Genomic DNA, 22,253 nt, shown 5'->3' on the forward strand with positions numbered 1-22,253 from the left:
GACAATTTCTAATAGATGCACGTTGTATCCCGAGCAAAATAAAGAATATCTCAAGGCAAATTACAAGTCCAAAAGGAACATTCCAGTCCACATGGGTGTTTTTGTCTTCTTCTTTAATATTCAAAACAGCATCCTTGTGAATCCTAACCTTCTAGCCAACATGTGTTTCGTCTAATAAGCAGTGTATGCATAAAGACTTCATCAGGGCAATTCAATGTAGAAAAATAATGATGTCACCGATAAATGCCAGTCAAGAAAATCGCGTTATGAAGTAAATACATTTTTACAGTTGTAATCCACATAAAATCCAGCACTTCAAATGTGCAAACATCAGTACCCACGTCAGGGAATGGTCAAATCACGTAATCAAGTATATTGCAGTCTCTAGTCAGCACGACCACGAGAATTAGGCGTCTAGCATGTGGTCCCTACTTGGACAGGATGCAAACCTCAGGCAACAAGAGACACAATTTCTAATAGGCTTTGTGTTCCTCCTAGACAACTACACACAATTGGAGCTTAGGTATGAATTGATGAGCCATCCTGGCAGGATGGTAGGGAGGAGCTGGGCACAGATTTACTTACACCTGAATAGGCTGAGTCCTGTCCACACACAAAAGACAGCATACCCCCCTGTAGTGAGTCTGGAGCCAGGAAAGGAAGAGAGGACATGTGTGCACTAAAAATGCACATCTTCCCACTTCAAAGACATAACTGGGTATACGTGCTGGACTTCAGACACCATCACTTCAGTACACTCCATACCTGTGGATACTTTGCCTAGAAGAAGGACTTCTGTGCTTTTGTAAGGACTGCCATGCTTTTGAAAGGACTGCCACTCTGCTGTGCTGCTACTCCACTGGACCTCTGCTTTGCTGACTTGCTGCCCTCTTGCCTGGGTGAGAAGAAATGAACCTGCATCTCTTGAAAGAAGAACCTAGAGTAACTATTAGGGCTAGCTGGCTGGCCTCCTGATCTGAAGCTTTAGGGACGTAACAGGCTTCCAACAATTTTGCATCTGCATCTGGACTCTGTCATCTGTGAGTCTATCCTGCGATGTGGTGCCACCCCAGTCCTGGACCCTTGGAAGTGGGCCTAAAGTGCTTACCATTTGAACCAACCCATCTTTTGGGCTGAGCGATGCATCCCCGAGCAGAATCGATTTATCTCCTTGGTTGAGTAGGGTATCCTCGAGCAATGACGCTGCTGCATGGATTGGACATGGCACAGATGGATGTTCTTCATCACGTTCACAGTCCTCAGAAAAGACGCATCACTGAAGGTGCAGTTCAGCTCCGGCCTAATACTCACATCTCCCACTGACGACAGCCTCGACGACAGTGATGGACTCCAGATCATAGCATTGAAGCTGTCCTTGGAAGCTGTGTACCGCATCCATGATGCCAGGACTTTTCATTGCAAGCCCTGTCTACTGAATCCTCGATTAGAATTCAACACCAAGCATCGCAGCCTCATTGCATCTTGGAAATGTCACATTGCCTCGGCTTCATGGCGCTTCTTTGACCCAGATCCATGCAACGCTCCACATCTATGATGTAACGTACTTTGTTCAATGAGCCTCACTGGGTCCCTGTAGCTGGCCTGTGCTCCATCACGGTCAGATTGAACTCTGCAACCAGATACCACTTGTTGGTACTTTGTGATTTTTGGCGCTATTTGAATCTAAATCCTTAAAACTGAACATCTCTGGTTTTACTGAATGGATTTTTGTTTATTTTGTCTGGTTTTATTTATTAAATCAATATCTATTTTTCTAACCTGGTGTGAGATTCTTTTTGTGTGTTGTTTTCACAGTTTTATTGTTTGAAGTGTTACACAAATACTTTACACACTGCCTATAAATTAAGCCTCACTTCTCTGTGCCAAGCTATCAGAGGGTGTTAATTTAGGGTTTGCCTGCCCCTTACCCTGTCTAGGTTTGTAGTTGCTGCTTGACCAGGGCTCATACTCCAGTCACATAACAACCCAATTTTTAACAACTGACATTTTCCAATGCGCCTTCATTTCAAAAATGATTTGTAAAAATGAAGAAAGTACCCCTTATAAATGTTGAAAACATCAGAGGATTGATAAACTGAATCAATATCAAAACTTTCTCGGATATTCAGTTAGAGTGATTAGGTAATGTATACATGAGCTATGATTGTTCTCACATTTGTATTATTTCTCCATTTCCATTGTTTACACTGTTTTGCAATTCCAAAAAGATTGCTCGTTTTGTTCAATGCATGTTTGAGATAGAACAGGATGTGGGGATAAAAGTATAATAATCGAATGCACTTTTTAGATGAAAAATGTAGGGTTAGGTAGTGCAGCAGTGTTAAAATATTCAAATGTAGAATTATTCAGAATCTAAACAATTAGACCAGCAATTGCTAACCTTTTTACTTCTGTGGATCCCTGTTCACACATTACTGGATCACCCACTGAATAATTATTGGAACCCAGCAACCCCCACTGGGTCATTACGGGAAGTCGGGACACTCGCCTAAGCAATTTCAATGATTTGAACCACAAAACAATACACAAAGGATCATGTATTGTATTTATTTCACAAATAAATACTATAAAACACAATGTTACATTTAATGGGAAGCTTAGGGCTTTTCTAAATCTAGTTAAGGCATCCCATAGTCCACGAGGTTCTGTTTGATACACTTGCACTCCAATTTGAATTTCTTCACATTTACAGAAAGATTCACAATTTTCGATTTAGCATTTTGCTTCTTATATACACTTTATTAATCTGTGAATATTTTTTAATTTTCTAAGCAGTGGCAGACCCCTGGAGTAGGCTTTGCAGATCCCCAGGAGACCCCGGATCAGAGGTCAAAAATTGCTTATTTAGACAGCTTGACTGTTGTAGTACAGGAAGGGGCTGTCTTGCTTGCTGTCCATAATTGAATGGCTCCCCTGCAGGCAGAATAATCTTATGTAAATGCCAGGCAGCTAATCCGAAATGCAGTTTATCTCCTGCCTTTCCAACCTTTCCAAGAGTATTCTTAGAGTAACTCGTGGAGAATCGGAAGAGTTCTTGAGTAAACTTAAAAGTAATTACCATTTGGTGTTGTGCTGATACCCCTTACCTGGTCCTTGGTTCTTTGCTACTATCCAGTGACTCCCTGCATCCAAGGAATATCTCAGCGCCTCACCGGACCCGCTTTGCGGGTCCCGCAGCGCTTTTATTTGCTGAAGCTGCTGGCCGTGTGGGAGCATTTCTAGTAGGAACGCGGGGCAGGTGACAGTGTCGGCGGGGGTGCGAGCATACAGGCAGGGACTCCAGTGTCCAGGAGTCCCTGCGCGCCCGATCTACCACACCTGGGCTGCTCTCCCCGCTGGCCACGCCAACCCGCCTATCCGCCTATCAGTCGATTGTTCTTTGTTTAAAGGTGACCAGTGGTACCGCTACGCGGGAGCGCGCCGGGAGAAGCCCGGGACAAGGGCGGGACCGTCTGTGGCCATCCGAGGCCGAGGGAGGCCGGGCTGGGCCAGCCCTCTGACACCGACCCTAACGGAACATACTGTATGAAGGAAAGGACTGTGACAGATAAGTCCCAAACTATAAGATTTGCAAAAGGGTTGGTGTCCACAAGTATGTCTGTTTCTCCAAGCAGTACTATTCCGACGACCCAACTGGTCGAGCCCGGGCCTGCAGTCATTGGACCTCTAGATAAATATTTTAACCGCCCCTCCGTAGACATTGACAAAGAGATAACGCTTGCAGAGAGGCGTGCTGAGCGTAGATTATCTATTGAACTTCTCAAAAATCCTGTAGATAAGCGCTCAGTACAAACCTACCCTGCATTGGTAACGCCTTTATCATCTTTTAATTTGCCTGTCGTAGCCGAAACATGTCCTAATATCACCACTAACGAAGAGAACCAGGGTATTGCGGCAGAATTAACATCTTCTAGTATGAGTCATACCGATCCTATAATATGTACACCAGAAACAAGTGCCCCGGTTTCTCTGCCCCATCACAAATCAGGTTCAAAAAGAAAAAGGAGTATTGCACCTAAAAAATGCTATCTAGCCAAACCCCCACACAAACGTAGGAAAGTAGGCAGAAATACGTGCCCTAGTAAGGTTGACACTGAAGTAAGCCGTAGTGGGGAAAGTATACAAGAAGGAGATGTTGTTTTACTGGATAGTTTAGATTCCAGTATTACTACTTCTTCTGACACTGGCTTGCCACTGGCTGCTACACTGCCACTTCCTAGTAACCTGTTACCTGACCTAGAAAGGCTGCTACGGTCAATTCTGCTCCCAATAGAGGAACGAATTAGTAAGCTATCCGATCGGCTAGACCACTTTGAGCAGGTAACTCTAGATAACTTTTTTCAACAAAGGCACTTATAAAAACCCAAGCAAGGCTAGTTGAAAGCAGTAAGCCCCAGAACAACACCCATTGTATAACGCAGGATAAGGGACGAAGGTCACAAATTAACTCCCCAGTGATACCTAAGTCGGCCAGTGTGGTTGGGAAGAGACCACCCAAGCCTCTTGACTCAGTTCCACCGGGCTCTGCCAATAACTGCCCTAATATTGTAATTACATCCCAGATGGCGGCGCAACCTATGCCGCCTAGTCTAAATCCCTTGCTCGCTGAGGGAGCAGGGGGTAATGCGTTCTCTGGTACAGGTACTGTTCAACCTATCGTCCCTTCAACTAGTAATCAGCCCCTAGTAAGTAAACCTGCACCCCGCCCTGCTCCTATAGCTTTTAAACCGCCCTTACCATCCTTGATAAAGCCACCTCAAATGAAACCCCCAATGAACCTTACCCCTGATTCCTTTCCCTATGTAGCTGTCTTTACAAATGTCCCACCACTCTTAATGGGACAGAGAGAAACCTTCCAGATGCTCAAAAATAAGGTTATGCACTGGCTAAGGGTGAACCGGCCTCTACCTGGGGAAGTTGATGGACTAATATTGGGGGTGAGGAGAATAGAATGGATAGGCTGTACTTCCAAAAGTCTGGGGGGGGACTGCATTGTGGTTAACTTTCAAGACTCAAGGGTGGCTGGATGGATAACAAGATTGGGCTGGGGCATAAACAATGGAGGAATCAACATTGTTGATCTTACCTTTTTTTATCCACGTCCTATTAGTGTTCTGACTGGTCTGCTCAATGAGCAGAATTGTCCTTCTAACCCCCCATGGCAAAGGATTTCCCCACCTGTTTCACTGTCACAGCGCCAAAACCATCTTATTGGCCCGAACTATAAACTTTCGGTTGGATGGCAAGATCCAGGTTGGGGATGTTGACAAACCCTTGATCATATGAATACTGGGGGGGGAAGAAATAGTATGAATCAACATGGGGATTGTAATGAACCGGATCCAAATGCTGGAATGAGGTTAGATCACATGAACATTGACGATGATATCGTGAATGTGGAGGAAGGATGTGGAGAAGTAAGTGTTAATGATGGAAAGGGGGAGTTACCCACACCAACCGCACATGTTGTTAATGATAATGAAATGCCTAATCAAACCACGATGCAGATTGGGCACCACGTCCCTCAAATAATTAAACTGCTTTCATGGAATCTGGCAGGCATGGCCAACAAAATAGACTCAGACTCATGGGCTGAACTAATAAATTCACAAAGTATCTGTCTCTTTAAAGAGACCTGGGCAAGGGAGGAGACCACGTACAGGGGCTTCCAGACATTCTCGATACCAGCTAGCTGGGGAGGAAGAGGCCGACCATCGGGAGGGCTGGCAACCTGGGTGACCCCTGTGCCCTCGCAGGCGGTCGCTCCCTCCTCGCTGCTGCTGCTCGCCTGCCTGCCTACCTGCTGCTCTGCCGCTCGCTCGCCTGCCTGAGGTCTCAGCTGCTGCCTGGCCGCTCCCTGATCGCCGAGACCTCTGCTCACCTCCCCCACGCCGCTGCCCTCCACTTCTTCCTCGGGCTCGCCTTCTGCCCGCAGTTTGCCGCCTCTGCCCCCGCTCCTCACCGGCCCGGTCACCTCCGTGATTCCTGCCGCTGACCCGTAGCTCCGCCTCCCCTGCTCTCCCATTGGACCTCCCGCCTCCCGCCTCCCGGCCGACCCTCCCTCACGGCCCCTACTTATGACGCCCCCTCAGCGACCGCGCAGTGGACGCGCGCAGCGGGAGCGCCGACTGAGCGCCGAAGGTGCGCCAAAGGTAAGCCCGTCTGCGCCCGTCCGTGCCTGGACCGCGCCCAGTGCCAGGACCCCTGGCCCCCACCGTCGGAAGCCGACCCGACGAATCTAGGACGCCACCGAACTCATCGCACTCAACACTGACAGGACCCCGGGCTGCTACCGAGCCACACCGAGACGCACCCACGGACCCTTCAGCAGCCACTCCTGCAAGTTCACCTGCAACCGGACCCAAGCCACACCAGCACCCACCAAGCCGAACACCAGCAGCACCCACCTGAGGTGCATCCTGCTCAACACCCGCTCCATCCACAGACACGCCGTCGAGCTCTGGAACCTGCTCGACACCACAGCCCCAGACGTCGCCTTCCTCACGGAAACCTGGATGAACGCCTCCTCAGCGCCCGACACCGCCATCGCCATCCCGGACGGCTACAAGATCATCCGGAGGGACCGCGTCAACCAGACAGGAGGAGGCATCGCCATCATTCACAGGAACACCATCCGCATCACGACCAACACCGACGACACCCTCGCACCCGCCGAACACCTGCACTTCCAGATCCACATCAACCCCAAGACAACCCTCAGAGGCACCCTCATCTACAGACCCCCGGGACCACGCACACAATTCAGCGAAGACATCGCCGACCTCATCAGCCCGCACGCACTCCTCTCCGCTGACTACATCCTCCTCGGGGACCTCAACTTCCACCTGGAGAACAACAACGACCGCAACACCACCACTCTGCTGGACAACCTCGCCAACCTCGGACTCAAGCAACTGGTAACCACCCCCACCCACTACGCCGGACACACACTCGACCCCGTCTTCTCATCCAGCAAGGACATCGCCTTCAGCCACGCCACGGGACTCCACTGGACGGACCACAGCTGCGTCCACTTCAGCTTCAAAAGGACCACGCTCCACCATCACCAACAACAGGTCCCCCGCAGAAGCTGGAACAAGATCACAGCCTACCAGCTCGCGTCTTCCCTGAGCAAGAAGCCTCCCACCAGCACAACGAACCCCAGCCAAGCCGCCACCAACCTCACGAAATGGATCAGCGACTGCGCAGACGACCTCGCCCCTCTGAAGACCCCACCGAGCAGACCCGGCAGCAAGAAAGCCCCATGGTTTAATGACGAACTCAAGAGCTCCAAGAAGAACTGCAGAGCACTCGAGAAAACCTGGCGCAGAGACCCAACACCAGACAACATGACTGCCCTCAAGCTCGCCACCCAAAAACACCACCAACTGATCCACGCCACCAAGAAAACCGCATTCAAGGAACGACTGGACAACAACGCGCACAACAGCAAGGAACTCTTCAACATCGTGAAAGAGCTCTCCAACCCCAACGCCGGAAAAAACGACATCACCCCGTCGCAAGACCTCCGCAACTCCCTCGCCTCCTACTTCCACAACAAGATTGCGGACATCCACAACAGCTTCAGCACTCAACCGACGCACGCCACGACCGAACCACCGCCCCCCACCACCACCCTCCGCGCCTGGACTCCGATCAGCACCGAAGACACCATCCGCACGATGAACTCCATCCACTCCGGATCTCCGACAGACCCCTGCCCTCACCACGTCTTCAACAAGGCCGACACTGTCATCGCACCCCACCTGCGGGACATCATCAACACCTCCTTCGACACCGCCACCTTCCCGGAGAGCTGGAAGCACGCCGAACTCAGCGCTCTACTCAAGAAACCATCAGCCGACCCCACCGACCTCAAGAACTACCGCCCCATCTCGCTGCTCCCGTTTCCGGCTAAAGTCATGGAGAAGACTGTCAACAAGCAACTGGCCGCCTTCCTTGAGACGAACGGCTCCCTCGACCTCTCGCAGTCTGGCTTCCGGGCCAACCACAGCACCGAGACCGCCCTGATCGCAGCTACCGATGACATCCGAGCCCTGCTCGGCAACGGAGAAACGGCGGCCCTCATCCTCCTGGACCTCTCCGCGGCCTTCGACACCGTTTGCCACCGTACCCTAGTACAGCGCCTCAGCAACGTCGGAATCCAGGAGAAGGCACTGGAGTGGATCATCTCCTTTCTCGCCGGAAGGACACAGAGAGTCCGCCTCCCCCCGTTCAGATCGGAGGCCACCGAAGTCATCTGCGGCGTTCCTCAAGGCTCCTCGCTCAGCCCAACACTCTTCAACGTCTACATGAGCCCCCTCGCAGCCATCGCACGCCAGCACAACCTCAACATCATCTCCTACGCCAACGACACCCAGCTGATCCTCTCCCTCACCAACAACCCCACCACCGCCAGAGCCAACCTGCACGAAGGGATGACAGACGTGGCCAAATGGATGACGAACAGCCGCCTGAAACTGAACTCAGACAAGACGGAAGTCCTCATCCTAGGATCCTCACGCTCCGCCTGGGACGACTCCTGGTGGCCCCCCGCCCTGGGCAGCGCACCCAAACCAACAGACCACGCACGCAACCTGGGCTTCATCCTGGACTCCTCCCTCTCCATGACCAGACAAGTCAACGCCGTCTCCTCGTCGTGCTTCAACATCCTGCGCATGCTACGCAAGATCTTCCGATGGATCCCCTCCGAGACCAGGAAGACGGTCACCCAGGCCCTTGTCACCAGCCGTCTGGACTACGGCAACTCCCTCTACGCCGGAACCACCGCCAAACTCCAGAAGAGACTCCAGCGGATCCAGAACACCTCAGCACGACTCATCCTGGACATCCCCCGCCGCAGCCACATCTCCGGACACCTGAGAGACCTGCACTGGCTCCCGGTCAACAAGAGAATCACCTTCCGGCTCCTCACCCACGCACACAAAGCCCTACACAACCAAGGCCCAGGATACCTCAACAGCCGCCTCAACTTCTACGCTCCCAAACGCCAGCTTCGATCGACCAGCCACGCCCTCGCCGCCGTCCCCCGCATCCGAAGAGCCACCACAGGAGGAAGGTCCTTTTCCTACCTGGCCGCCAAGACTTGGAACTCCCTTCCGACCCGCCTCCGCCTGACCCAGGACCACCTCGCCTTCAGGAAGCAGCTCAAGACCTGGCTGTTCGAGCAGTAGCGGACCCCCCCCCCCAGCGCCTTGAGACCCTCCGGGTGAGTAGCGCGCTATATAAATGCTTTGATTGATTGATTGACCTAGGTTGCTCAGCTTCCCGATATACTGTGGAATCGGAGGACATATTGGCCGTTCTACTCGAATGGCCAGGACTTTACAAATTACTTGTAATAAATATTTACTCTAGGCCAGTCCCCATAGCTGCCTCCTCCAAAACCATTGAGGCACTGTCCCGCCTTCTAGAAACCATCTAAGAGGATATACCATACATAATAGGAGGGGATTTTAACTCACATTTTGAACCGTTACCTGGACTACTTTATGGACCCTCCGTAGAGGAGGATTCAAGTTGGCAGGTTCCCTCCACAGAGGCTCCACCTCCTAGAGCATGGACACCGCTAAATCTCACCTATGGTTTGAGAGCTTGTAACGGCCGCACTAGGTCTGATATCCCGAGTAAATGTACGTTCAACAAAGCCGGGAGGCAATCCAGATTAGATTACTTCCTGGTACAGTTGCACGCTTGGAAAAGGGTGATGGATTTCAGAGTAACGCCGAGACAGGACAGTGATCACAATGCATTAATATTAGATTTTGCCATTCCCTGTTTGGAGGAAAGTGTGTTAAGTGGGCAAGAGACAAGAGTGGGACACCTCCTGGAAAATAACAAGAGGAGGATAAGATGGGAAAATCTTGTATCCAGCGAAGACAAGTTAGCCTCCCTATATGCGGGAATTATCCCTACCCTAGAGGAGGCCTTCCATCTATGGAACTTAGACTCCACTAGGGAAATCAGTGAGGACCTTGCGCAGGTACATGAACACTTAATTAAGAAGCTGGAAGCAGACTTGTTCAGCACCAGACCACCCAGAACTCAGGGTCTGAATAAAGACACTTGGTTCAACAGTGCTTGCCGAGCTGCAAAACGTGAACTCCTATCTATCATAAAAGCAGGTGGTCCGAGGGAAGAGATCTCCTCTAGAAGGAGGGCCTACAAAACACTTCTAGCTAATGCCAAGATAGAGTGGGACATACAGCACTGGGAGAATCTATCGGAGTCCCTAGCAACAAGGGACTCCCGTAGATTCTGGAGAATAATTAACCACGGAAGCGGGGATCTTCCCACGGCTATTGAACCTAATATTGCTGCAAATGTCTGGCAAAAACACTTCGAGCAGCTATACTCCCTGGAGAATGAGGGGTCAGAAGCAGTATTGCCTATTACCCCTCAGGGACAGACCGCCGAACCCTTTACTATAAAAGACATTAGGATGGCGATAGCTGGGCTATCCTCTGGGAAGGCACCGGGCTTGGATGGGTTGCCGGGCGACCTCTTCAAGCACGAACCGGGAATTTGGGGACCCTACCTCATGATTTTATTCAATGCAGTGCTGGGGGGAATGAAAATACCAGATACTTGGCTGGGAGCGGAGGTGGTCCCGATATTTAAAAAGGGGTCGCCCCTGCTCGCAGCCAACTATCGCCCAATCAGCCTCATTGATGTGTCTCAAAAGTTGTTTGGCAGATTAATTCTTAACAGGCTGTTGAGCTGGATGGAGGAGACTGACATTTTAAGCCCTTTCCAGGCGGGATTCAGAAAAGGAGTTTCAACAGTAGACCAAATACTCAGATTGAGCATTATATATTGGAAGACGGTGCTCTTAGAAGGTGGGACATTATATGCGGTATTTGTGGACCTCCGTGCCGCCTTCGATTTAGTTCCCCGGGCTAGATTGTGGGCAGTGCTGGCTGATCTGGGCGTCCCGGGAGACATTCTCCATATCTTAATCAGGCTGCACTCAAACAACTATGCCCGAGTCAGATATGGAAAGGGCGGCAGGCTGACTGACAGATTCCCAGTCCGCAGAGTGGTGAGGCAGGGCTGTGTATTGGCCCCGACCCTGTTTTGCTTATTCGTGAACGGGGTGATAGAGTACCTGAACAGGATCACTAACATCGATGCCCCACAATTGAATGGCAGCAGGGTGCCTGCAATTATGTTTGCAGATGACACCCTGCTGCAGTCAAAAACACCAATGGGGCTTCAGAGGGTCCTGAACGGGTTCTTGGGGTTTTGTAATGAAAGAGGTCTAGAAATAAATCCAACAAAGACCAAATTTATGATTCTCAGCCCCAAACCCAAAAGCTGCCCAAATCCTCGCCTGGGACTTACAACCCTAGAAAGAGTCCAAGTAATAGAATATCTTGGCATAACCCTTAATCAGAATTTGACTTGGCTGCCCCACAAAACAAAAGCAATGACAAAACTGGCTCAGAGGGCAGGTGCCATTACAAGAATTGCCAAAAAATCACCTTTACGCCCATTGACACTTGCCATCCACATTTATAAAACCCAAGCAAGAGGGGGTATTGTTTATGGGGGTGAGTTATGGGGACATATACCTTTACACACGGTTCAGGTCGCAGAAAACAACTTTATAAGACAACTGGCTGCTCTCCCCCCGAGCACTCCACTTCTCCCCCTAAGAATGGACTTGGCTCTACGACCAATCACGGAGGAATTGGGCCTCAAACCTCTGACCTATTGGAGGCGTTTGTGGAGCAGTGAGGACCTGGTACACTACAGAAATGAACTGCAGGAACTCCTTAGATTAACCAATGCCACTAAAATCCCGTGGATAAAGTACATCAGGGACATGTGTATCTACCTTGGAGTACCTGAATTATGGTCCAACCCGGAAGTAGCGTCCGTAAGGCTCTCTAGAAAAGAACTTTCAAATTTATTTTACAGCGCTATGCTTCAGAAAGCTATGACTTCTCTCCGGGAAGGATCCCTAACCGACATATTCATTAAGATAAAAGATTCTTATAGCCCTGAATATGTACTGGACGGTATGACACCTGTGTCTGTACGGAAGATCTACATGCAATGGAGGTACGGTTCTCTTCCCCTGAGGTCCCTTACTAAATCTTGGGAAGGTAATCTGGACTCAGGGGCGTGCCCAGCATGTAACTACAAACTGGAAAGCGATCTTCACGTGGTCCTGTTCTGCAGAGCCTACAGCAGAATTAGGAGTTATTGGTTGGTCCCTTACTTGAGGAACTTGGGCTTCCGAACTTTTGCTCCGGCCTACAGAGTCCTCAAGACAGACTTAGCGGCTCCAACTGTGTTCATAATGGCAAAATTCTTGACGGCAATGTGGAGATCACGTGCATTAATTATCAGGGACACTAAAGCTACATGAAACACTTCCCTTTCTTCCTTTTTATATACCTCAATGCACTTTTTAGTAATCAGATTTTAACTATGAGCCTTTTATAGTATACCTTTATAAGTTTTAATGACAAAAATTATTTGTATATCTTTTATGATCTTTTATGATCGAAATAAAGATTATTTGAATTGAATTGAATTACTCTCCCCTACTGCACCTACCAAGTCAGTGTTTTAGCTCCTCAATGTTCTAATGAGACCGCCTTTTGTCCCTCCTCTGCACCTTGTGTTTGTCAAATTGAATGACATTTCAGAATGTGGTTGATTTCTCAAGTTATACGTGCCAATAAGTACTAACTAAATTGTAAAAGTGGACAGAAAGAAGCATATGCTGCTTTATTTTCAATTTATATTGCTGTTTCTTTCTTAGGGGAATACGTTGTGATGACCGTTTACTTCCACCTCAGACGTAAAATGGGTTATTTCATGATCCAAACCTATATCCCCTGCATCATGACAGTTATTCTCTCGCAAGTATCATTTTGGATCAATAAAGAATCTGTTCCAGCGAGGACTGTCTTTGGTAAACCAGATTTATGTTTGATGCATGCATTTGTCATTAATGTGTCTGACATTAGGAACCAATATGAAGCTGCCTTCCATTTGCGTGTGCCTTCAATTACATTTGGGTGCCATATATTCTATGAGATACATACGATATTAGGCGCCTTTGCAGGTTTTTACTAATTAGAAAAGCCACCAGGGTAGGGAACATTTGCAGTATAAATAATTCAATATGCTTTTTTAAAATGCATATGATATCTTTAAATCCACTTAGCGTTCATATTGATGATCATGGCCGTTTTCGCCTTAGCGTAAGAACTCGTGTTCAAACCTTGTTAAAACTTGTTTTGCTTCAGAGTTGAAGGTCCTATCTGTATGCTTTTTTCATGCACATGCAGGTGAATGTGTGTCCTTCTTCAAAGGAAATGTTTTTGTTGATCAGTGCACAGCTTTGCTGCTTAAAGTCCCTGACTAGTGCTAGAGTATTGTAACAAACCATGAAAGGAGATTTTTTTTTAAATGTTACCTTAAACAAGTGCTCCATAACAATTTCCGGAGTAGAGTAACAAAGGTGTGCATGTGAAAATACTACCAGTTACTCGTTTTTGGAAGTCATTTTTATCTCCCTTTTCTCATTGTTATAGGGCTGCATTTTATAGAAGAGGTGCCTTACACGTTGGCTGGTTACCACTGCCACTGTCAATGTTAACTAGGCTGCTGAAGGAAGGACAGCTTTGAGAGTTGTTAAGAGGCTTGGAAATGCCTATTAGCATAACCTTCTCATATTCTATGAAATATATCGTGAGTGTCTGTGTGGCAGATGTGAAAATATTTTTCAGGATGAAGAGTCTGTTGTTCCAGAGAAGTTCAATTGGTATCTGAATTGTATTGATTTACCTGGTGTGGATGTTAACATTGAGAGATACATCTAGTGCAAAGTCTAGAGAATTTGCCAGATTGACAATGTTGGAGAAGAAGTTGATAACCTCTAATTTAGCAGTCGATTCTTGAAGGAAGTCCTTTGAGATGTTTGGAAATCGTAGGATGAACTCATGTGGTTATATAGAGTTTGGTAGATTACGGACATCTGCCAAAAAATAGTGAATGTCCCTTCCACCCTATTTAGCGTGCATAGAAATAGCTTGGGCAGGACATGCACCGATTTTAGGTTATATCCCATATATGCCAAAATCTAAATAACCTGAGGTCCACCTGCTATTGCAAAACCACTCTAGTGCTGATGCCTTCCATCCACCAAACTCTGATTAACCCCCTAAGAATTTTATGTGTTAAATTTGAGTTTCATCTTCTGCATCCATAAGCTGACAGTAATAGACATTGGACCAGTTTGCGCGTTTTAGCTGTGCGGTCAATCATTAGGAACATCTGTGTACCTTCTGGGTACTTGTGGAAGTTAAAATCCGCTTTGGAGAATATCTTGCCAAAGATTCAACATACTGTCAGAGTATCGTAAAGTAGATGATGGCTCTTTGTTATAGAGAGAACAGCTGGGGAACCAATAGGGAATTACCAGTTTGAATGGACTGTCTCTGTTAGACATATATGCTTTGAACCACTTCCGACCCATGCCTTTGATCCCTATTCTATTGCATAAGGTGTGAATGAGTATTTTGTGAGAAGGAGTTGGGACTCTTCGCTACAGTGACCAAATCTGAATGCAGATTGATGCAGTATCACTAGCTGTTTTGCTGCATTAATGTTCCCTAAATTAGTATCAATACATGTATCCATGATTTTGGCAAGGAGAGAAAGCCTTTGGTCCTGTATGTGGCATTTCAGTTTGTGATTTTTGCCATTTAGATTGTTTAATAGAACTTGAGTGTTAGATTTGGGGGTCTCTAGATGGCACAGGTAGGTACTTGTGACAAATAGGGACCCTCTCCTCTAGTCAGGACAAGGGGATTACAGTCCTAAAACAACCCCTGCTCACCCTCTAGGCTGCGTGGCGCGAGCAGTTGAGGCTTATTTCAGAGGCGCTGTTAGTTAAGCAGTTGTCACCACATACAGTAACCCACACAGGTTTTATGTAGACTTTATATAGAGTTACCACAAGACCATAAATGACAAAAATACACACTATGATTACTTTAAGATGGTAGATTTAAACTCAGTTCAGTTCAGTTCTTAGATGCGACACTCTGCGTCAATGTACCTTAAGTTGCGTTGCGCTTCCACGACAAGCAATGTCGCAGCGATGGGAAATGCGGCAAAGTTCAGATACAAAGAAATAAAGACCTGAAGATCTTCCAGATGCGGCACGCTTCTCGGGGATGCGAGAAGTCCTCGGTTCGATGCGTGGACTGCAGCGGCGACACCCTTACGATGCGACAGCAACAGCTCCTGCGGCGATGCTCTTCTCCACGATGCGTTAAGCTTCCGCTCAATGCGACAACTACAGCAGCGACATCCAAGATGCGACAGCGGTGCGCTTCTCGGGGATGCAAGGTGCTCTTGGTCGATGCAGTGCAATGCGACAGTTCCAGCGGCGACACCCTCCTGCTTCGGAGTTGCGACGGCAGGTACAGCGACGGCGACACGCTTCTTCTCGTTGAGTCGCGCTTCCAGCTCCTTGTGACACACAGTTCCTCAGAAGGCCCAAAACAGCAGCAGGCACTTCCACAAGAACTCTGGGGAGCTGGGGGTGAAGTTTGTTGTCCCTGAGACTTCAGCAGGAGGCAAACTTTTTTCCAAGCCTTTGGAGATCCTTCACAAGTTGAAAGCAAAGTACACAAAGTTCCTTTGGCAGAAAGGCAACCACCGGAGGCCAATCCCCAAGCAGCACTTCAGCTTGGGAATAGTCTCTCCTCAGTTTCTTCAGGTTCCTCTCCTCAGTAAAGGTTTCTTCTTGTAGTACAAAGTGATCTAATTTAATGGGATCAGGATCCCAATGCTTATACCACAAAATCCTTTGTTCTCTGAAGGGAGAGGAGCCTTTGCCCAGTCCAAACCAGTTCTGAAGCACTCTGTTTACCAGACGTCTCCTTTCGTTTCACAGTGCAGGGTAGAAACATCACACCCCCCACAGGAGGTGGAGCCAGCATTGTGGAATGCAAGTACAGTCCTGGAGCACTTTTTTTTACCAGACTCCTTCTCTTCTTTCAGTGTGCAGGGCAGAGACATCAGCCGCTCCCCAGGGGGTGGATCCAGCATTGTGGAAGGCAGGCACATCCCTATTCAAGGTTCAGGTGCAACTCCTCCCTCCCTCCCATCTAGATGCAGATCTCTCTATTCACCACTGGGCGACTCAGCCTGTCTCCTGGAATTCCCCAGCCCTGTCACTCAAAACCAGACATAGGAATACACAACCTAGCAGAGGCAGGTTTGAATGGTTAGACAAGCAAATACCTACTTTCTAAAAGTGGTATTTGCAAACACAGAATATTAAAATAGACTTCACTAAATGATGTATTTTATTATTCTGAGTTCAGGCATACTAAACTCGAATTTCTACCATGCTCTCTGAGACAGTTAGGATTACAAAATATAAGAACTCTAACAGCCCATTCTGGCCTATGGAGAACAGGTAGCCTTGCAATAGTGAAAAACAAAAATGGCTGTAATTCTCTATTAGGACATGCCGCACACACCAGGGCTTGTCCTACCTTATACTTACAACGCACCCTGCCCTTGGGCCTACCATAGGGGTGACTGATATGAAGAAAAGGGAAGATTTAGGGACTGGCAAGTGGGTGCACTTGCCCAGTCAGCATGACAGCACCAGACTGCACGCAGGCTCTTCAATGGCAGACCTTAGACACATTTTACAAGGCTGCTTCTGTGGGTGGCACAACCAGTGCTTCAGGCCCACCAGCAGCATTTGGATTTACACGTCCTGGGCACACAAAGTGCACTAGACTAGGGTCTGACAAGTAAACCAAATAGCAAAACATGGAACCACTGATTAGGACATCAATTTACAATAGGGAGCACTTGCACTGTGGCACTGGATAGCAGTGGCACAGTGCCCAAAGCATACAACACCAGCACAAATACATGAGGCAACAGCAAAAATGAAAGGGAGACCCACGCCAATGGTGCCAGGCCTAACACGTGTCCCCTCCAGCTAAAAAGTGGGGAGAACTACCCTAACTCCTGGGAGTTTTCTTCACTAAGGTGGAAAAACCTGGACTGACCATCAGCGTTGACGTATTCTGTACCAGAGTGGTGTTCCACTGTAAAGTCCATACCCTGTAGGGAACTAGACAACCTGAACAGCTTTGGATTCTCACCCCTCATCTGCATCAACCATCTGAGGGGCCTGTGGTTTGTCTGAACCCGGAAGTGAGTCCCAAACAAGTATGGTCTCAGCTTCTTCAGCGCCCAGACCACAGCAAATGCCTCACGCTCAATAGCACTCCACCTCTGTTCCCGTGGAAGTAACCTTCTATTGATAAAGGCTACAGGTTGATATAGGCCCTCCTCATTCATCTGTGACAGAACAGCCCCCACACCATGCTCTGAAGCGTCTGTTTGGACGATAAAATCTCTTGAGAAGTTGGGTACCAGGAGCACAGGCGGCGAGCACATGGCAGCTTTCAGGGCCTCAAAAGCTTTCTGACAGATGTCAGTCCAGATCACCTTCTTGGGCTGCTTCCTGGAAGTCAGCTCTGCCAGGGGGGGCAACAATGTTGCCATACCCCTTGACAAACCTCTTGTAATACCTTGTGAGACCTAAGAAGGCTCTCACCTCTGTCTGGGTTTGGGTGGCTCCCAAGCCAGGATGGTTTCAATCTTGGGTTGCAGGGGCGTCACCTGGCCGCTCCCAACTTGGTGTCCCAAGTGCACCACAGAACTCTGCCCGATCTGGCACTTACTCGCCTTGATCGTGAGGCCTGCTTTCTGCAGCACCATTAACACTTCCCAGAGGTGGTGCAGATGTTCCTCCCAACTGGCACTGAACACTGCGATGTCATCCAGGTAGGCGACACTGAATTCCTCCAGCCCAACCAAAACCTGGTTGACCAACCTCTGAAAGGTGGCAGGGGCTTTCTTCATTCCAAAGGACATAACACGGAACTGGAAATGCCCATCTGGTGTGGAGGATGCTGACCTCTCCTTTGCCCCATCAGTCAAGGCAATCTGTTAGTACCCAGATGTTAAGTCAAACGTGCTGCGGTACCGTGCAGCCCTTAGACAATCTATGAACTCATCAGCTTTGGCTATGGAGTGCGCGTCAGTCTTCGTGACTGAATTGAGCCCTCTGTAGTCCACACAGAACCGGGGTTCGGGTGTGGCACCCGGCACTGCAGCCTTCAGGACCAAGACCACTGGGCTGGTCCAAGGACTGCTAGATGACTCAATCACCCCAAGTGCAAGCATTTTTGAGACCTCCTCTTTAATGCAAGCTCTTACCCTGTCAGTTACCCGGTAAGACTTGTGCTTCCCAGGTAAGCTGTCTCCTGTGTCCACATCATGTACGCACCAATCTGTGACACCAGGAACCAGGGAGAACAGATCAGGAAACTGTCCCAGCAACTGGCGGCAGTCATTCTGTTGCTCAGGGGTCAAGGTGGAAGAGACGTTAACACCATCCACTGACCCATCTTGCTCTGAGGATGACAGGAGGTCAGGAAGAGGCTCAGTCTCCTCCTCCATCCCAGCATCTGTTGCCAAGAGCATGCCCACTTAAGATCTCTCTAAGTGGGGCTTAAGGCGGTTGACATGTAGGACCCTCAAGGTGTTCCTAGGAGAGGGCAAGTCCACCAAGTAGGTAACTGGACTCTTGCGCTCCACAACCTCAAATGGTCCAGTCCACTTATCTTGGCGCGCACAGGGCTCCACTGGGGCCATGACCCACACTTTCTGGACAGGTTGAAGCTCTACCAGAGTGGCATTCTGGTCATACCAGCTCTTTATCTCCCCCTGGCTGGCTTCCAGATTTGCCTCAGCGAGTTGCCTGAAACGCTTAGTTTGGTTTCTGAAGGCCAGCATGTAGCTATATACATCCTGGGGAGGTTTCCTGGGAGATTGCTCCCAGCCTTCCTTAACCAAACTCAGAGGTCCTCTGACTGGGTGTCCATAGAGAAGCTCAAAGGGACTGAACCCTAGAGATTTCTGTGGCACCTCACAGTATGCAAAGAGTAGGCACCGTAAGAGGACGTCCCACTTACGCCTATGGGTTCCTCAAGACCCATAATCATGTTCTTCAGGGTCCGGTTGAACCTTTCAACCAGCCCATTTCCTTGGGGGTGGTAAGGAGTGGTGAACTTGTAGGTTACACCACACTCCTGCCACAAGGACTTCATATACTTGGAAATGAAGTTGGTTCCCCGGTCAGACACTACCTCACAAGGGAATCCCACTCGGGAGAAAATTCCCATCAGTGCTCGTCCCACCACGTGGGCCGTCACTGTCCTCAGAGGTATGGCTTCCGGGTCCTGGGTGGCATGGTCCACCAAGACCAGGATGAAACTGTTGCCCATGGTTGTCTTAGGGTCCAGTGGCCCCACAATGTCAATCCCCACCCGCTCAAAGGGGGTACTGACCACAGGGAATGGCTGGAGAGGAGCCTTGTGCTTCCTCCCACTCTTTCCACTTGCCTGGCAAGTCTGACAAGTCTTGCAATGAGTATCAGAACTCTTGCGCATTTGGGGCCAATGAAAGTGGGTGACAAGCCTTTCAAAGGTCTTATCCTGCCCCAAAGGTCCTGCTAACGGCACATCATGAGCCAGCCCCAGTATGAGGCTCTGAACTTCTGGGGTACCACCAGCACACGGGCTGACCACGGTTCAGCAACCTTAGGCTCACTATACAGGAGACCATTCTCCCAGTAAATCAAGTGTGACCCTGACTGATCACCTGCTGCCTGGCTTGCAGCCTGTTGCCGCAAGCCCAAAAGAGAAGGGCACTCTTTCTGCTCCATGCAAAATTCCTCCCTGGAGGGGTCAGCTCAGGCAAGTCCCCAGTTCAGCTACTTGCTCCCCGGTAGGCTCCAGGGCATCCCCCTCAGGGTCTACCTCCTCCTGGGCCGTGGGAACTTCGGGGGCCAGTTTCCCGCGACCCTCGCCACTTCTCTTTTCGGCAGAGTCCTGGGCCTCCCTCTCAGGCTACAGGTCCTCTTCAGAACCCTTACCGGCTGACATTGAACGGGTAGTCTCGCAAGCCCAGTCAGGCAGTCCAACCATCTTCAAGTGAGTTGTTTTTTCCACCTTTTCCCAAGGGAGCTCTCCAAATCATTTCCCAACAAACAGTCAACAGGCATGGCGGGCCTCACAGCTACCTGAAGAGTACCAGAGACCCCCACCACACTCAAAGGGAACCTGAGCCATTGGACAATGACTCTGTGTTGTCGGCATTAACAACTCGGCAAAATGCATGAGGGACAATCTGCTCTTGAGACACCAGGTGACACCTGACAGCTGTCACACTGGCTCCTGTGTCTCTAAGAGCCTCCACCTTTTGGCCATTGACGATCACTCGCTGCCCATATTTCTTAGTGTTCCTGGGTAGCTGAGCTTCTGAGACCATCTCACAGTCTCCTAAAGAGACATGGGTCATCTGTGCGAGACCCTCCCACCTTAGACATCAATCTCCTCCCCCAAGGCTACACTAGCCATCTGCCGGGGCGGAGCACCAGTGGGTGCTTGTTTACCAAACAGGCGGCACCTGGTATCATTCCCCTTATGACCCAGATCACCACACTTGTAACATTTCAGGGGCCCCTGGGGAACAGGACTAACTGTTAGACCCCTTGCTTTCTGTCAGGGGGAGGCTGGGAACCTTTCACGGGGTTCCCATGGGGACTACTTTGGGGCCCTTTGCGTAACTCCTTCTGTTTACCCTTGTCCCCCCCACTCTTCTTCTGGGGACCCTGCCCACCTTTGACTGAGTCTCCCATGTGAACCTTGTTGACTCTGGTACTGACCCAGCTGTCCGCCTTCTCAGCAAGCTTCCTAGGGTTAGTCAGCTTGCTATCTATCAGATGCTGGCGCAGCTCTGGAAAACAATTATCAGACAAGTGCTCCCATGCAATCAAATCAAAAAGACCTTGAAAATCATTAACCTTGCTGCCCTTTACCCAACCATCCAATGCTCTGCAAAAGAAAGTGACATATTCAACCCAAGTACTGTTTTCTAACTTTTTGCATTTCCTGAACCTCTGCCTATAGAGCTCAGGTGGCAAACCATATCTAGACTGCAATGCGTCTTTCATGTGGCTGTATGAATTGTGGACTACAGAAGGCAAGTCTAACAATGTATCCCACCCCTCACTAAGGAACCTTCCCCACAACCCCGCTCCCCAATCTCTCTCAGGGACCCGGTGGGAAGACATGGCTACCTCAGAGGCTCTGAACCACTGACCAATATCATCATTTTTGTAAAACTTTTTCACCACATCCTTGGGAATATACACTCTACTTTCTGTATATACTGGCGGTATGCTGCTTCCAGAGGGAGTAACTGCTAAACGTTTGGTTTTAAACTCCAACTCCCTCAAAACTTTTTCATGCTCAAATTGCATTTTCTTTTCCTCAAGTTCTAACTTTCTATTTTATAATTCCAGCTGCCTATCCACCTTGAACCTGGTCAATTCCATTTCATGCCTTCTTGACCTCTCTCTGTCCTCCAACTCCTCTGGAGACAGACTCTTGTTAGAAGCACTGCTACATGCGGGGGGAGGTGCTTTCCTTCCTCCCATGCTTTCTGGCCCTTCTTGTTGCGCAATTGCCAAGTCATCCTCCTCAAACACAGGAGTTTTCCTTGCTTCTACCCAGGCCCTCAGTGCCTTGTAGAACTCTTCTTTTACTTTGAACCCAGAGGTGGGAAACATTGAACTTTTTGCAAAAAAACTTCAGCTGTGCAACTTTGTAGCTTTCCGATTTCTCTTCTTTCCATTCAAGGTCAGTAGAGGCTATGGATTCTGCCTTCTCTATCAGAACTGAATTAGGCATCTCTCAAAAATAGAATTAAAAAAAATCCAAAAAGGACTCTACCAAAAAGTATGCGGTATCGTTATGGTCTGCACTCGCTAAGTAGTGTTCACCAGTCACTGTACATGAGTCACAAATGCAAATCCAGGCTCCTTGCCGCTGATGCTTCCAATGTTTGATTTGGGGGTCTTTAGTTGGCACAGGTATGTACTTGTGACAAATAGGGACCCTCTCCTCTAGCCAGGACAAGGGGATTACACTCCTAAAATAACCCCATCTCACCCTCTAGGCTGCGTGGCGCGAGCAGTTGAGGCTTATTTCAGAGGCGCTGTAAGTTAAGCAGTTGTCACCACATACAGTAACCCACACAGGTTTTATATCAAATATGTAGACTTTATATAGAGTTACCAC

At 49.0% G+C, this 22,253-nt stretch overlaps 1 protein-coding gene across 3 annotated transcripts in view; it reads left to right on the forward strand.

Moving 5' to 3' along the window:
- GABRA4 (gamma-aminobutyric acid type A receptor subunit alpha4) overlaps window positions 1-22,253 on the forward strand; it is a 621,559-nt gene that overhangs the window by 308,020 nt on the left and 291,286 nt on the right. For all 3 annotated transcript variants that reach the window (XM_078678233.1, XM_078678232.1, XM_078678234.1), the window contains one exon: window positions 12,818-12,970. In XM_078678233.1, coding sequence (XP_078534359.1) covers window positions 12,818-12,970 — 153 coding nt within the window. The remainder of the gene's footprint in view (window positions 1-12,817; window positions 12,971-22,253) is intronic.

The sequence above is a fragment of the Lissotriton helveticus genome, chromosome 2_2 (assembly GCF_964261635.1).
Source record: "Lissotriton helveticus chromosome 2_2, aLisHel1.1, whole genome shotgun sequence".
NCBI classification, from domain to species: domain Eukaryota; kingdom Metazoa; phylum Chordata; class Amphibia; order Caudata; family Salamandridae; genus Lissotriton; species Lissotriton helveticus.